The sequence below is a fragment of the Sus scrofa genome, chromosome 6, assembly GCF_054392235.1.
Source record: "Sus scrofa isolate SSC_HxYL_T2T_F1_AM1 chromosome 6, Sscrofa_HxYL_maternal_Yorkshire_Landrace_v2.0, whole genome shotgun sequence".
Classification (NCBI taxonomy): Eukaryota; Metazoa; Chordata; class Mammalia; order Artiodactyla; family Suidae; genus Sus; species Sus scrofa.
The window spans coordinates 14,064,877-14,079,114 of NC_139388.1; the positions used below are offsets into that span (position 1 = coordinate 14,064,877).

At 40.6% G+C, this 14,238-nt stretch overlaps 2 protein-coding genes across 4 annotated transcripts in view; one reads left to right on the top strand and one right to left on the bottom strand.

The window, feature by feature from the left end:
• The window catches only part of AARS1 (alanyl-tRNA synthetase 1), a 70,673-nt gene that overhangs the window by 33,790 nt on the left and 22,645 nt on the right, over nt 1-14,238 (bottom strand). The window lies entirely within an intron of this gene.
• DDX19B (DEAD-box helicase 19B) overlaps nt 1-14,238 on the top strand; it is a 28,653-nt gene that overhangs the window by 3,441 nt on the left and 10,974 nt on the right. The window contains exons 2-5 of the mRNA XM_003126872.5: nt 8,147-8,195; nt 8,971-9,024; nt 9,920-10,055; nt 10,325-10,417. Coding sequence (XP_003126920.1) covers nt 8,147-8,195; nt 8,971-9,024; nt 9,920-10,055; nt 10,325-10,417 — 332 coding nt within the window. The remainder of the gene's footprint in view (nt 1-8,146; nt 8,196-8,970; nt 9,025-9,919; nt 10,056-10,324; nt 10,418-14,238) is intronic.

Consider the following 14,238-nt stretch of genomic DNA (forward strand, 5'->3'; position numbering starts at 1 on the left):
ATCTTTCCATCTATTTGTGTCATCTTTGATTTCTTTCATCAGTGGCTTGTAGTTTTCAGAGTACAGGTCTTTTGTTTCTTTAGGTAGGTTTACTCCTAGGTATTTTATTCTTTTGGATGCGATGGTAAACGGGATTGCTTCCCTAATTTCCTTTTCTGCTTTTTCATTGTTAGTATATAGAAACGCTATCGATTTCTGTGTATTGATTTTGTATCCTGCAACTTTGCCAAATTCGTGGATAAGCTCTAACAGTTTTCTGGTACAGTCTTTAGGATTCTCTAGGTATAGTAGCATGTCATTTGCAAATAGGGATAGTTTTACTTCTTCCTTTCCAATCTGGATTCATTTCTTTTACTTCTCTGATTGCTGTGGCTAGGACTTCCAGAACTATGTTGAAGAGTAGTGGCGAGAGCAGACATCCTTGTCTTGTTCCTGATCTCAGCGGGAATTGTTTCAGCTTTTCACCATTGAGAATGATGTTCGCTGTGGGTTTGTCGTATATGGCCTTTATCATGTTGAGGTAGGTTCCCGTTATGCCCACTTTCTGAAGGGTTTTTATCAGAATTGGGTGTTGGGTTTTGTCAAAGGCTTTTTCCGCGTCTATCGAGAGGATCATATGGTTTTCATTCTTCAGTTTGTTAATGTGGTGTATCACACTGATGGATTTGAGGATACTGAAGAACCCTTGTATTTATGGGATAAATCCCGCTTGATCATGATGTACAATCCTTTTAATGTATTGTTGGATGTGGTTTGCTAGTATTTTGTTGAGGATTTTTGCATCAATGTTCATCAGTTATATTGGCCTGTAGTTTTCTTTTTTGTGGAGTCTTTGTCTGGTTTTGGTACCAGGGTGACGGTGGCCTCATAGAATGAGTTTGGGAGTATCCCTTCCTTGAAATTTTTTGAAATAGTTTCAGGAGGAGAGGTGTTAGCTCTTCTCTAAATGTTTGATAGAATTTGCCTGTGAAGCCATCCGGTCCTGGACTTTTGTTTGTTGGAAGTGGTTTTTTTTTTTTTTTTTGTCTTTTTGCTATTTCTTTGGGCCGCTCCCGCGGCATATGGAGGTTCCCAGGCTAGGGGTCGGATCGGAGCTGTAGCTGCCAGCCTACGCCAGAGCCGCAGCAATGCAGGATCCCAGCCGCGTCTGCAACTACACCACAGCTCACGGCAACGCCGGATCCTTAACCCACTGAGCAAGGGCAGGGATCGAACCTGCAACCTCATGGTTCCTAGTCAGATTCGTTAACCACTGCGCCACGACGGGAACTCCTGTTGGAAGTTTTTTAATACCAGTTTCAATTTCAGTTCTTGTGATGAGTGTATTCATCTTTTCTATTTCATCTTGGTTTAGTCTTGGAAGATTGTACTTTTCTAAGAATTTGTCCATTTCTTCTAGGTTTTCCATTTTATTGGCATATAGTTGCATATAGTAGTCTCTTATGATCCTTTGTATTTCTATGGTGTCCATTGTTACTTATTCTTTTTCATTTCTAATTTTATTGATTTGAGTCCTCTCTTCTTTTTTGCTTGATAAGTCTGGCTAGGGGTTTATCAATTTTGTTGATCTTTTCAAAGAACCAGCTTTTCGTTTCATTGATCTTTTCTATGGTTTTCTTTGTTTCTATTTCACTGATTTCTGCTCTGATCTTTTTGATTTCTTTCCTTCTAACTTTAGGTTAGAAAGTTTTCATTGTTGATTTCTTCCCTTTAGGTTTTTCTTCATTCCTGCCTTCTAGACTCACATTAGTCGAATGTTGGTTCTCTTGGTCTGCCTTTCAATTTTTTTAAGTCAAGCTTATTGAGATGCAGTTTAAATAAAGTAAAATTCACCACTGTTAGTGTTACAGTTCTGTGAATTTTGACAGAGGGATACAGTTGTGTAGCTACCACCACAATCAAGATACAGAACATTTCCACCACTCTGAAAAGTTCCCTCAAACTTTCAGCATTCACCTCCTTGTCCCTGCCCTTCTCTGGCAACTGCTCCTTTGTTCTCTGTCGTTTTAGTTTTACATTTTCCAAAATGTATAAATGGAATCACAGGATATGTAACCTTTTGAAAAAATAACCTTTTGAAAAATCTTTCACTTAGATTAATTCATTTGAGATTCATCCATGTTGTTACATGGACCAGTAGTTTGTTACTTTTTTTTTCCTTTTAGGGCTGTACCTGCGGCATATGGAGGTTCCCAGCTAGGGGTTGATTCAGAGCTATAGCTGCTGGCTTTCACCACAGCCACAGCAACGCAGGAACTGAGCTGCATCTGCGACCTATACCACAGCTCATGGCAACGTCAGATCCTTAACCCACTGAGCCAGGCCAGAGATCAAACCTGCCTCCTCATGGATGCCAGTCAGATTCATTAACTGCTGAGCCACAACAGGAACTCCAGTAGTTTGTTACTTTTTATTGCTGAGCAGTATTCCATTATGGGTGTACCACAGCTTGCTTAATCTTTTTTTGATGAATATTTGGGTATTTTCAGCAATACCACATCTGCAACCTATGCCACAGCTCACCGCAGTACCAGATCCTTAACCCACAGACTGATGCCAGGGATCTAATCCACATCCTCATGGGTACTGGTTGGGTTTGTAACCCACTAAGCCACAACAAGAACTCCCTTTTTGTATTCTTAACACAACTTTAAAGAGCAGACAGGTGGGTTCCCGTCGTGGCGCAGTGGTTAACGAATCCGACTAGGAACCATGAGGTTGCGGGTTCGATCCCTGCCCTTGCTCAGTGGGTTAAGGATCCGGCGTTACCGTGAGCTGTGGTGTAGGTTGCAAACGTGGCTAGGATCCTGCGTTGCTGTGGCTCTGGCGTAGGCTGGCAGCTACAGCTCCGATTCGACCCCTAGCCTGGGAACATCCCATATGCCGCAGGAGCGGCCCAAGAAATGGCAAAAATAAATAAATAAATAAAAAATAAAGAGCAGACATTTTCAATTTTGGCAAATTCTAGTTTGTCAATTTTTTCATGATTAGATCTTTTTGTGTTCTGAGGCAACAATGCTTTTCACCTGTATTTTCTTCTAGATGATTTATGGCTTTAAATGTCACATTCCTGTCTAATCCATTTTGAGTTAAATATTTTATGTAGTAGGAAGACTGAAACAACATTAACACAATTTTAGAACATTTTCATTGCTCCTAAAAGAAACCTGTACCTATCTGCAGTCACCCTTATTTCTCCTCAACCTCCCAGCCCAGTCCCTTGTAAGCACTAATCTATTTTCTGTCTCTTTAGATTTGCCTATTCAGGACATTTCATATAAATGGAATCACATAATATGGGCTTCTTTTGTTGCTAGCTTCTTTCATTTAGCATAATGTTTTCAAGGTTCATTCATATTGTTGCACATGTCAGTACTTCATTCACTTTTATTGCCAAATGATATTCCATTGTGAAACTATACCACATTTTATCTATGTATTCATCAATGTCCACTGATGGGCATTTGAATTATTTCTTTTTGGCTATTATGAATAATGTTGCTATGATCATTAATATACAAGTTTTTGTACAGCCATACTTTTTTTTTTTAGGGCCACACCCGAGGCATATGGAAGTTTCCGGGCTAGGGCTCGAACTGAAGACACAGCTGCCGGCCTATGCCATAGCAACGCAGGATCCAAGCTGCATCTGTGTCCTGCACCACAGCTCACGGCAATGCCGGATCTTTAACCCACTGAGCGAGGCCAGGGATCGAACCTTTGTCCTCATGGATGCTAGTCAGATTTGTTTCTGCTGAGCCACAACGGGAACTGTATAGCCATACATTTTTAATTCTCTCGGGTATATACCTAAAAGTGATGTTGTTGGTTTATATAGTAACTCTGTGTTTAACTTTTGAGGAACTGTCCATACTATTGTCCAAATTGGCTGCATCACTGTATCATCTTTAAGTTTATTTTATTATTGTTATTATTTATTTATTTTTGTCTTTTGTCTTTTTAGGGCCACACCCACTGCATATGGAGGTTCCCAGGCTAGGGGTCTAATCAGAGCTGTTGCTGCCGGCCTATACCAGGGCCACAGCAACTCCGGATCCTTAACCCACTGAGCGAGGCCAGAGATCAAACCTGCAACCTCATGGTTCCTAGTTGGCTTCATTTCCGCTTCGCCATGACGGGAACTCCTATTTTATTATTTTTTGAGATTGGTATCATATATGAGAGGCACTATTGTTTAAAAGTTAAGGCCTAAGACTTTGTAGCCGGACAGACTTGGATCTGTGTAATGGGTCCATCAGTTACTAGTTATATGACCTTGTGCAAATTGCTTAACTTTTCTGTGTCTTTGGTTTCCACATCTGTAAGATGGGGATAATCATAGCACCTGCCTGAGTTATGGACATGCCTGAAATAAGTGCTATATAAGTGACAGCTATTGTTATAGTTGTTATCTATAATCCAGTTTTGTTGCAGGAACCTTTTTTTTTCCTCATTTTTTAAAGTTTTATTTAAGTATAGTTGATTTACGATGTTGTAATAATCTCTGCTGTACAAGGAATCTTTTAAATTACTTGTCCATATTGTACCTGGTTAAGTTTTGTGAATCTGTTTAATCACACACAGGTATATTATAATAGCTCCCAATATTCTAAAACTGAACAGATGAGTGAAGACCGTTGTTTCCTTTTGCCTTGTGGAATTCCTGACAGGTGACTGTGACATGTACAGTGCAAGGTTCCTATATTTTAAGTATCCATCAAGCTCTGTTTCTTAGTCATTTTAAATAAGAAAATATTGGATCCTATTTATGTTTATTTCCTCGTTCCCCTGTGGTTCCTCTTTGTTCCCCATATTCCTTCAGAAATTTCAATTTAGAGGAGGGCAAAGAATAGAAAACTCTGATGATAAGACTGTGTGTCCCATTTCACCATTGTGCCTAAGGCATTCCTTATTTGGTATAATTCCCTTACCATTAAGTCTTCCTCCTTGTGTCTCAAGAATCCTTTCTCAAGTATCTTTTGAAGAAAATGCAATGTAACTATATAGTTTCCAGTTATTTTAACATATCTTAAAAACTAAAATAATTAATGGCATTGAAAAATGTGGATATTATAAGGTGGGTGTTTTGGCTTTTTTGCCTTTTGGTTAGTTTTTTGGATTACAAAGTGGTTTCCAGTGAAGTTGCAAAAGAAATTGGTTTCTCTTTTTTGATTCAAATAAACAGAGCAGGAATTCCCATGGCGCAGCAGAAATGACTAGGAACCATGAGGTTTTGGGGCCTGGCCTCACTCAGTGGGTTAAGGATCCGGCATTGCCGTGAGCTGTGGTGTAGGTCGCAGACATGGCTCAGATCTGGCATTGCAGTGGCTGTGGTGTAGGCTGGCAGCTGCAGCTCCAATTGGACCCCTAGCCTGGGAACCTCCATATGCTGTGGGTGCTGCCCTAAAAAGCAAAATAAATAAATAAAATAAAATAAACAGAGCAAAGGAAGGAATCTGAACTGGACTTTCCACGTTTCAGTGTTCAGTTCACTGACATTGCAGTAAGTGATGCGAACGAACTTCACTGTTCTGTGCTTTTTGCTGTAGAGACTTTGAGATCCTTACAGCCAAGGGAGATCTGAGTGTGTTTTCAGAATCTGCTGGAAGCTCTCCAGAATTCTGATATATTGTAATCAAAACAACTTGATTACGTTGTTGCTATCAACTTTTTCTATACATCGCATTGTATTTATTTAACTTCAATTTTAATATATCAACAAAAGGATAGTTTGTCCTTTTATCACTGAGTATTAAAATGCTTTGGAAGTTCCCTGATTGCTAGCAGTTAAGGATTCTGCATTTTCACTGCTGTAGCTCAGGTTAGATCCCTGGCCTGGAAACTTCTGCATGCCATGGGTACAGTAAAGAAAAAGAAATGCTTCACAGGAGTTCCCTTCGTGGCTCAGTGGTTAACGAATCTGACTAGGAACCATAAGGTTGCGGGTTCGGTCCCTGCCCTTGCTCAGTGGGTTAAGGATCCAGTGTTGCCGTGAGCTGTGGTGTAGGTCGCAGACGCGCCTCGGATCCCACGTTGCTGTGGCTGTGGTGTAGGCCAGCGGCTACAGCTCCGATATGACCCCTAGCATGGGAATCTCCATATGCCACGGGAGTGGCTCAAGAAAAGGCAGAGACCAAAAAAAAGAGAAAGAAATGCTTTACAGCAAAGGATATTTCTAACTCATTCACACCTCATTAACTCATCTACATCTCAGCTATATCATTTATGTTAGATAGCAATTATTGGAGTTCCCGATGCCGCTCAATGGGTTAATGATCAGCTTGTCTCTTTGGCGTTGCTGGTTTGATCTCATGTTACAGTGGATTATAAGATCCGGTGTTGCTACACCTGTGGCGTAAGTTGCACATGTGGCTCTGATGCGATCTCTGGCCTGAGAGACCATATGCCACTGTGTGGTCGAAAAGGTGGGGGAAAGGTAGCAATTATTACCCTAGGTGTGAGTACTATTAACCCTACTCTTGTAAATATTGCCAGTAAGTCAGTCTGAATATTAGGCTTAAATGAGGTTCACTGGCCAGATGTAGAGGAGTGGTTTAGTGAAGATTAGAATATAGAGAACACCTCCTATACACCATACACTGCTGGTTGCCTCATTCACTCTGTTAATATGTTCTCTGTCCTTCAGAATTAATGAAGGATTGGTACTGCTTTATAATGATCTCCTTTTTCGACAATTTCCTTTCTTGCTAGTCTCTCCAGTGTGTTCTTGCTGCTTCCTCTTCCCTACCCCAACAGACACCAGAAACTCCCTTTTCACTTCCATCAGTAGAAGTGAAATTCTTCCATTTCCAGCTATCTACTCATTAAAACAGTTTTTTCATTCCTCCCCCCACTTTCTCCTTTCTTGGACTTAGAGGAAAAGTAGAAATGAACCTCAAGACATAAAAAAAAACCCTGTGCAGGTGGTGCTTTAAGTAATAGCCATTTCAGGCAGTTCCCCTTGTGGCTCAGTGATAACAAATCTAGCAACCATGAGGACGCAGGTTTGATCCCTGGCCTCACTCACTGGGTTAAATTAGGATCTGGCGTTGCTGAGAGCTGTGGTGTAGGTTGCAGATGAGGCTCAGATCCAGTGTTGCTGTGGCTGTGGCAAAGGCTGGCATTTGCAGTTCTGATTCGACCCCTAGCCCAGGAACTTCCATATGCCACAGTTACAGCCTTAAAAAAAAAAAAAAAAAGTTCAAATCTTTCTTTGAACTGTCTTTGCTCTATCCCTTCCTTTCTAGTCACACTTCATCCTGCTGGGTATTTTGGTCACAAAGTGTGCCATGATGCTCTAGGCCATTTCCAGTTTAAAAAAAACAGACATCCAGCACAAGGTGACCCAAATGAGGCAGCATACACATGCTGTGGCCCTCCGGCTCAAACATATCCTGCAGCATCACTGATTCCCACCCATGGATGCTTTTCATTGCAGTCCTCCTCAGTGTTCTCTGTCTGAAGAATGAATGCATTTCTCAGAATCTCTTCTAAATTTCCTTGTTTGAAAAATGACAGTGATGGAGTTCCCGTCGTGGCGCAATGGTTAACGAATCCGACTAGAAACCATGAGGTTGTGGGTTCGGTCCCTGCCCTTGCTCAGTGGGTTAACGATCTGGCGTTGCTGTGAGCTGTGGTGTAGGTCGCAGATGTGCCTCAGATCCTGCGTTGCTGTGGCTCTGGTGTAGGCCGGTGGCTACAGCTCCGATTGGACCCCTAGCCTGGGACCCTCCATATGCCGAGGGAGCAGCCCAGGAAATAGCAAAAGACAAAAAAAAAAAAAAAAAAAAAAAAATGACAGTGACAACTCAGATGGCATTTTATTGAGAGAATCTGTGTAATCAGGGCATTAAGCAAACTCACAAATTATAATTCTTTCTAGAGATTATAATTAGGAAGTATAGATTTTGAGCTGCTGTATAACCAGTTTTTTTCTACTGCTGTAGTTGTGGATATTTTGTTTATTCTCACTCTAACATGCAGTAAACAAAAGGGGCCCAGCAGAGCAACCTAGCGAATATGTTCTACTGAGAAGGTCATGAGAGTGGGTCACTTCTCCCCAGCTTCACTGGGTGAGGCACTACTGATGCAAAATCTTTTTAAGTAATTTTCCTGACACTCCCCCCCCCCCATATTTTCCATTTAGTTGAGCAACTTGCATCTTAAGGACGAGAAAGTCAAACCAGATGCCAATGGTGAGTAACTAAATGCTAGTTTGAAAACAATTAATTTTATGTTTTAACATAACAGCTGTCCGGATTGTCTTGTATTGTGCTTTATATAAGTATGAGGATGCCTAATTGGTTAGTAAACCATGAAAATATATTGTCAAAAATTATTTATTTAAAAAAAATTCCTTAATTTGAGATGAGATAAAGTATGGGCAACCACAGGGTTAACCTACTGTAACTATTCTGAAATCTTATCTACCAAAAATCTAAGATTTACATTAAATTTTATTGATGTATTTAATATTATAGGGGAGAAGTAATATTTACCACACTCTGAATTATCTTTTTCTGTATATTTTTACGTAACCACAACACCGAATATGCATTTCTGTTAATCAACAATTTATACACACAGACTCTTAATGACACTATTGTGTTCATACATTGATAAAATGATTTACATAGATTTCCTCTTTTGGGTATCAAAGTAGTTTTGATCATTGCTGTAATCATCTTTCTATAACATTTGAGAAATATTGATGCTCTAAAGGAAATTAATATTAGTTTTTGAGGTATAGTGAGAGGCCTTGCAATAGAAAAGAGCTGAAATATAAGTAACAGTTTTCATACTTTTGTTTATATAGAAACAATGCAATGTTTTTATCTGTGGCTTGGTTTCCTCATTTATTTTTTTGCTCCCCAGGCCTTTACATTTCTAGTGTCTCATAGAATTTGAATTGTCTCAGCTGTTGGGTATGAGATGTGATTTTGAATGATGGCCACTTTGTGTCTGATAAAGGTGCTGTTGTCAAGACCAATGCAAATGCAGAGAAGACAGATGAAGAAGAGAAAGGTAACATAACCTCATTGGGTATACATGAAGTTCTGCAGTCTAAGAGAACGGAATGTTAGGAGATTTCATTTTTACACTCTACTTGGCTGGACTTTAATGGGAGTCACAGTGCTAATTAAAGTTCGGCATGGTCATTGGTAAAGGAATTCTAATTGTTTTCATTTATTTATTTATTCATTCATTCATTTATTTGCTTTTTAGGGCCGCATCCATGGTACATGGAAGTTCCCAGGCTAGGGGTCAAATCAGAGCTATAGCTGCCAGCCTACACCGTAGCCATAGGAACACCAGACCCAAGCTGCTTCTGTGTCCTACACCACAGCTCACAGCAACGCCAGAATCTTAACCCACTGATCGAGGCCAGGGATCGAACCCTCGTCCTCATGGATACTGGTCAGGTTTGTTAACTGCTGAGCCACGACAGGAACTCTTATAATGGTATTTGGACACATTTAACATGGATAACAAGATGCGAACAACAACAAAAGAGATTCCAGTAGCTTATCTGATATCAAGATACAGACTTTGTTGTTTCCTGTTGTTGTGATAAGATTTTTAAGCTCATAATTTTAAATTTATATTGAGTGCAAACTGGGGAGTGAATATTTGGGTTTTGATAGGAGGAATCAATAATCTCAAGAAAGGACAGCTGTTAGGAATGGAGTTCTGGAGAAGAATATGAGGTCTCAACAGATAAGAGTGTCATAATCTTTCCCTTTAATAAAACAAACTATTTTAATTATATTTATAAAGCAAAACTAACCTATACCTTGAATTAGGAGTCCTGATACAAACACATATTATTGCTTAAAATATTAATGGCGATTGAATTCATATGAACTCATGGTGGATTTCACGGATTTTTTAAAATCTTCACGCTCTTTTTTGCTGACAGAGGACAGAGCTGCCCAGTCCTTACTCAACAAGCTGATCAGAAGCAACCTTGTTGATAACACCAACCAGGTGGAAGTCCTGCAGCGGGATCCCAACTCCCCGCTATACTCAGTGAAGTCCTTCGAGGAGCTTCGACTGTGAGTATTTACTTTCTGACTCTCCCCTTTGGTTTAGATAGAAATCCTAGGCCTGTTATATCTGTTTTTCATCACAACAGAACATTTTTAGCTAACACAGGTTTAATGAAATAATTTAGCTGCTTTGGGCTAGTAAGTAAAATTTCCAGGTAATTTGTAAAAGCTGCACTCACACAGTGCCTGGTTCACAAATCTAGTATTGTTAGTTAGGTATTTGCCTCCTTTCCTCAACCAAAGAGACTATGACTTTCATCTTTAACTTTTCCTAGGAAACCACAGCTTCTCCAGGGAGTCTACGCCATGGGCTTCAACCGTCCATCCAAGATACAAGAGAATGCGTTGCCTTTGATGCTTGCTGAGCCGTATGTGTCTTGATGCAACTTGTTTTTTAACTTTTATTATTTAAAAAAACTACTACATGCTCATTTTAGAAAAATTAGAAAATGGAGTTCCCATCATGGCACAGCAGAAACGAATCCGACTAGGAACCATGAGGTTGTGGATTCAATCCCTGGCCTCGCTCAGTGGGTTAAGGATCTGGCGTTGCTGTGACCTGTGGTGTAGGTTGAAGATGTGGCTTGGATCTGGCATTGCTGTGGCTGTAGTGTAGGCTGGCAGCTGTAGCTCCGATTAGACCCCTAGCCTGGGAACCTCCATATGCTGTAGATGCGTCCCTAAAAAGCAAAATATAAATAAATAAATTAAAAATTTTTTAAAAAGAAAAATTAGAAAACAGTGAAAAACAGTAAAAGAAATAATTTGTAATCTCTACCCCTCCTAAACTATTAATATTTGGAGCTAGAAACTTCTAGATGTTTTCCTATGTAAATTTACATATGCGTATTTTTTCATTTTTCTTTTTTTTGTCTTTTTGCCATTTCTAGGGCTGCTCCCACAGTATATGGAGGTTCCCAAGCTAGGGGTTGAATCGGAGCTGTAGCCACCGGCCTAAGCCAGAGCCACAGCAACGCGGGATCCGAGCCATGTCTGCAACCACACCATAGCTCACAGCAACGCTGGATCCTTAACCCACTGAGCAAGGCCAGGGATCAGACCCGCAACCTCATGGTTCCTAGTCGGATTCGTTAACAACTGAGCCATGATGGGAACTCCTGCATATTTTTTTCTTAGTGGAACCATATAAAAATTTTTTGGTATGATAATTAAATGATAATCTTTCTATATCAGCAAATATATGTACATTTATATCATTTATATACACCATGACTTCATTATGTGGATAAGTAAAATATCTGTCAAATGTAGATGACAAAAACCAAACAGGGGTAGTTCCCATTGTGGCTCAGTGGTTACTGAACTCAGCTAGTATTCGTGAGGACACAGGTTCAATCCCTAGCCTCTCTCAGTGGCCTAAGGATCCAGCATTGCTGTGGCTGTGGTGTAGGCTGGTGGCTGCAGCTCCAATTCGACCCCTAGCCTGGGAACTTCCATATGCTGTGGGTGTGGCCCTAAAAAGACAAAAAAAAAAAAAAAAAAAAAACCACCAAAGAAGGTTCTAGGAGACCAGAATAGTAGAGTTTCTAAGGTTGTTTTCTGATGCAGTTGCTTCTCACACTTTCATAGGTATATGAATCTCAGGAATTTCTTAAAATACAGCTTTTAATTTCAGTAAGTCTGAGGTGGGGGCTGAGGTTCACCATTTCTAATAAGCTCCCTGGTGGTGCTGCAGAAGTTCCCGACCCAGGGATGAAACCCGGCCCACAGCAGTGTAACGAGCCACAGCAGTGATGACACCAGATCACTGATCTACTGAGCCACACAGGAAGAACTGTCTATAAAAACTGATTCCTACATTATTATTTATTTTTTGTCTTTTTAAGGCTGCACCTGCAGCATATGGAAGTTCCCAGGCTAGGGGTCAGATCAGAGCTCCTACGTCACAGCCACAAAATCACAGGATCCAAGCCTCATCTGTGACCTAGGTCACGCCTCACAGCAACACTGGATCCTTAACTCACTGAACAAGGCCCGGGATTGAACCTGTGAACTCACGAATACTAGTCTGGTTCTTAACCTGCTGGCCACAAGGGAACTCCCCATTATATTTGATTATGTAAAATTGTACTGCATATAATCTTAAATCCTGAAACCTCTTTCCCTTTTTGTCTGAAAATAAATACTTTAGGTCTGTATTTTCTCAAAGTTGTCTTTGTTCTGTGTCATAATAGTAGTGTGTGTGTGTGTGTGTGTGTGTGTGTGTGTGTGTGTGTGTGTGTGTGTGTGTGTGTTTTGTTTTCTTTTTTGGCCACCCTGTGGCATCGGAAGTTCACAGGCCAGGGATAAGATCTGAGCTGAAGTTGCCATAAATACTGTAGCTGCAGCAACACTGGAACCCACTGTGCCAGGCCAGGGATTAAACCATCGTTCTGGTGCTGCAGAGATGCAGCTAATCCCATTGTGCCACAGCAGGAACTCCATAGTGATAATTTTTCAGAAGGATAATGTCTCTCTTTTTTTTTTTTTTTTTTGGCCACACCTGAGGCATGTGGAAGTTCCTGGGCCAAGGATTGAACCCGTACCACAGGTGCAACCTGTGCCATGCCGCAGTTGCAGCAACACCGGATCCTTAATCCACTGCTACACATAGGAACTTCGTATAATGTTTTTGTTTTTGTATTTAAGCTGTACCCATAGCATACGGAAGTTCCAAAGCCAGGTGTCAAATCCAAGCCACAGCTGCAACCTACCTGCCACAGCTGTGGCAATGCCAGATCCTTTAACCCACTGGCGCCAAGGCAGGATCAAACCCATGCCACCACAGAAAAATGCCTGATCCTTTAACCTGCTGTATCACAACAGGAACTCCTATCCTTTTTTTTCTTTTAAGGGCCACACCTGCAGCATTTGGAAATTCCCAGGCTAGGGTTCCAATTGGAGCTGCAGCTGCCAGCCTACACCACAGCCACAGCAACACAGGATCCAAGCGCATCTGTGACCTACTCCATAGCTCACGGCAAAGCCAGATTCTTTTTTTTTTTTTTTTTTTTTTGTCTTTTGCCTTTTGTCTTTTGCACCCACAGCAAATGGAGGTTCCCAGGCTAGGGGTCAAATTCAGCTGTAGCCACTGGCCTACACCAGAGCCACAGCAATGCCAGATCCAAGCTGCATCTGCATCCTGCACCACAGCTCATGGCAATGCCAGATCTTTAACCCACTGAGCGAGGCCAGGGATCAAACCTCCATCCTCATGGATGCTAGTCAGATTCATTTCCACTGAGCCACAATAGGAACTCCATTTATTTATTTATTTATTTTGTGATTCTTAACCCACTGAGCAAGGCCAGGAATCAAACCCACATCCTCCCAGATACTAGTCAGGTTTATTACCACTGAGCCACGACAGGAACTCCAATAATAACTTTTTTTTTAACTTGACATTTTGAGAATACTTAGAAGTAAATAAATGGAATTTTTATTAGGTTGTTTAAAATTAGCCATGTGTATTCATGGATCTTGATGTTTTCATAAATGCTCATTGTTAGACTGTCAATGTTGGAAGAGATCTGAGAGGATTTTCTAGTACTTTTTTTCATTAACAAATATTTATCAAGGGCTTGGTTTGTAGCAGATACTATTATAGGCACTTGGATACATTAGTGAACAAAGCAGACCAAAATTCTTGCCCACAAGGAGCTTACATTCTAGTTTGAAGTATAGATGATCTATTTTTATTAAAAATAAACAGGAGTTCCCATTGTGGCTCAATAGGTTAATAAGAACCTGACATAGAGTCCATGAGGATCCCTGCCTCACTCTGGGTTAAGGATCTGGTGTTGCCACAAACTACAGCATAGGCCAGCAGCTCCTAGCTCTGATTCGACCCCTAGCCTGGGGAACTTCCATATGCCACACGAGTGGCTATAAAAAGAAAAACAAACAAAAATAAAATATATAGTATGTTAAAAGGTGGTTGTAAATATAACTAATGCCATTGAATTGTAAATTTAAAAATGGCAAATTTTAACATATTTTAATGCAATTTTTAAAAATCATTAATGTAAGATACCAAAAAGCATTGACTTGTATACTTTATTTTTATTTATTTATTTGTCTTTTTGCCATTTGTTGGGCTGCTCCCACGGCATACAGAAGTTCCCAGGCTAGGGGTCCAATTGGAGCTGTAGCCACCAGCCTACACCAGAGCCACAGCAACTAGGGACCC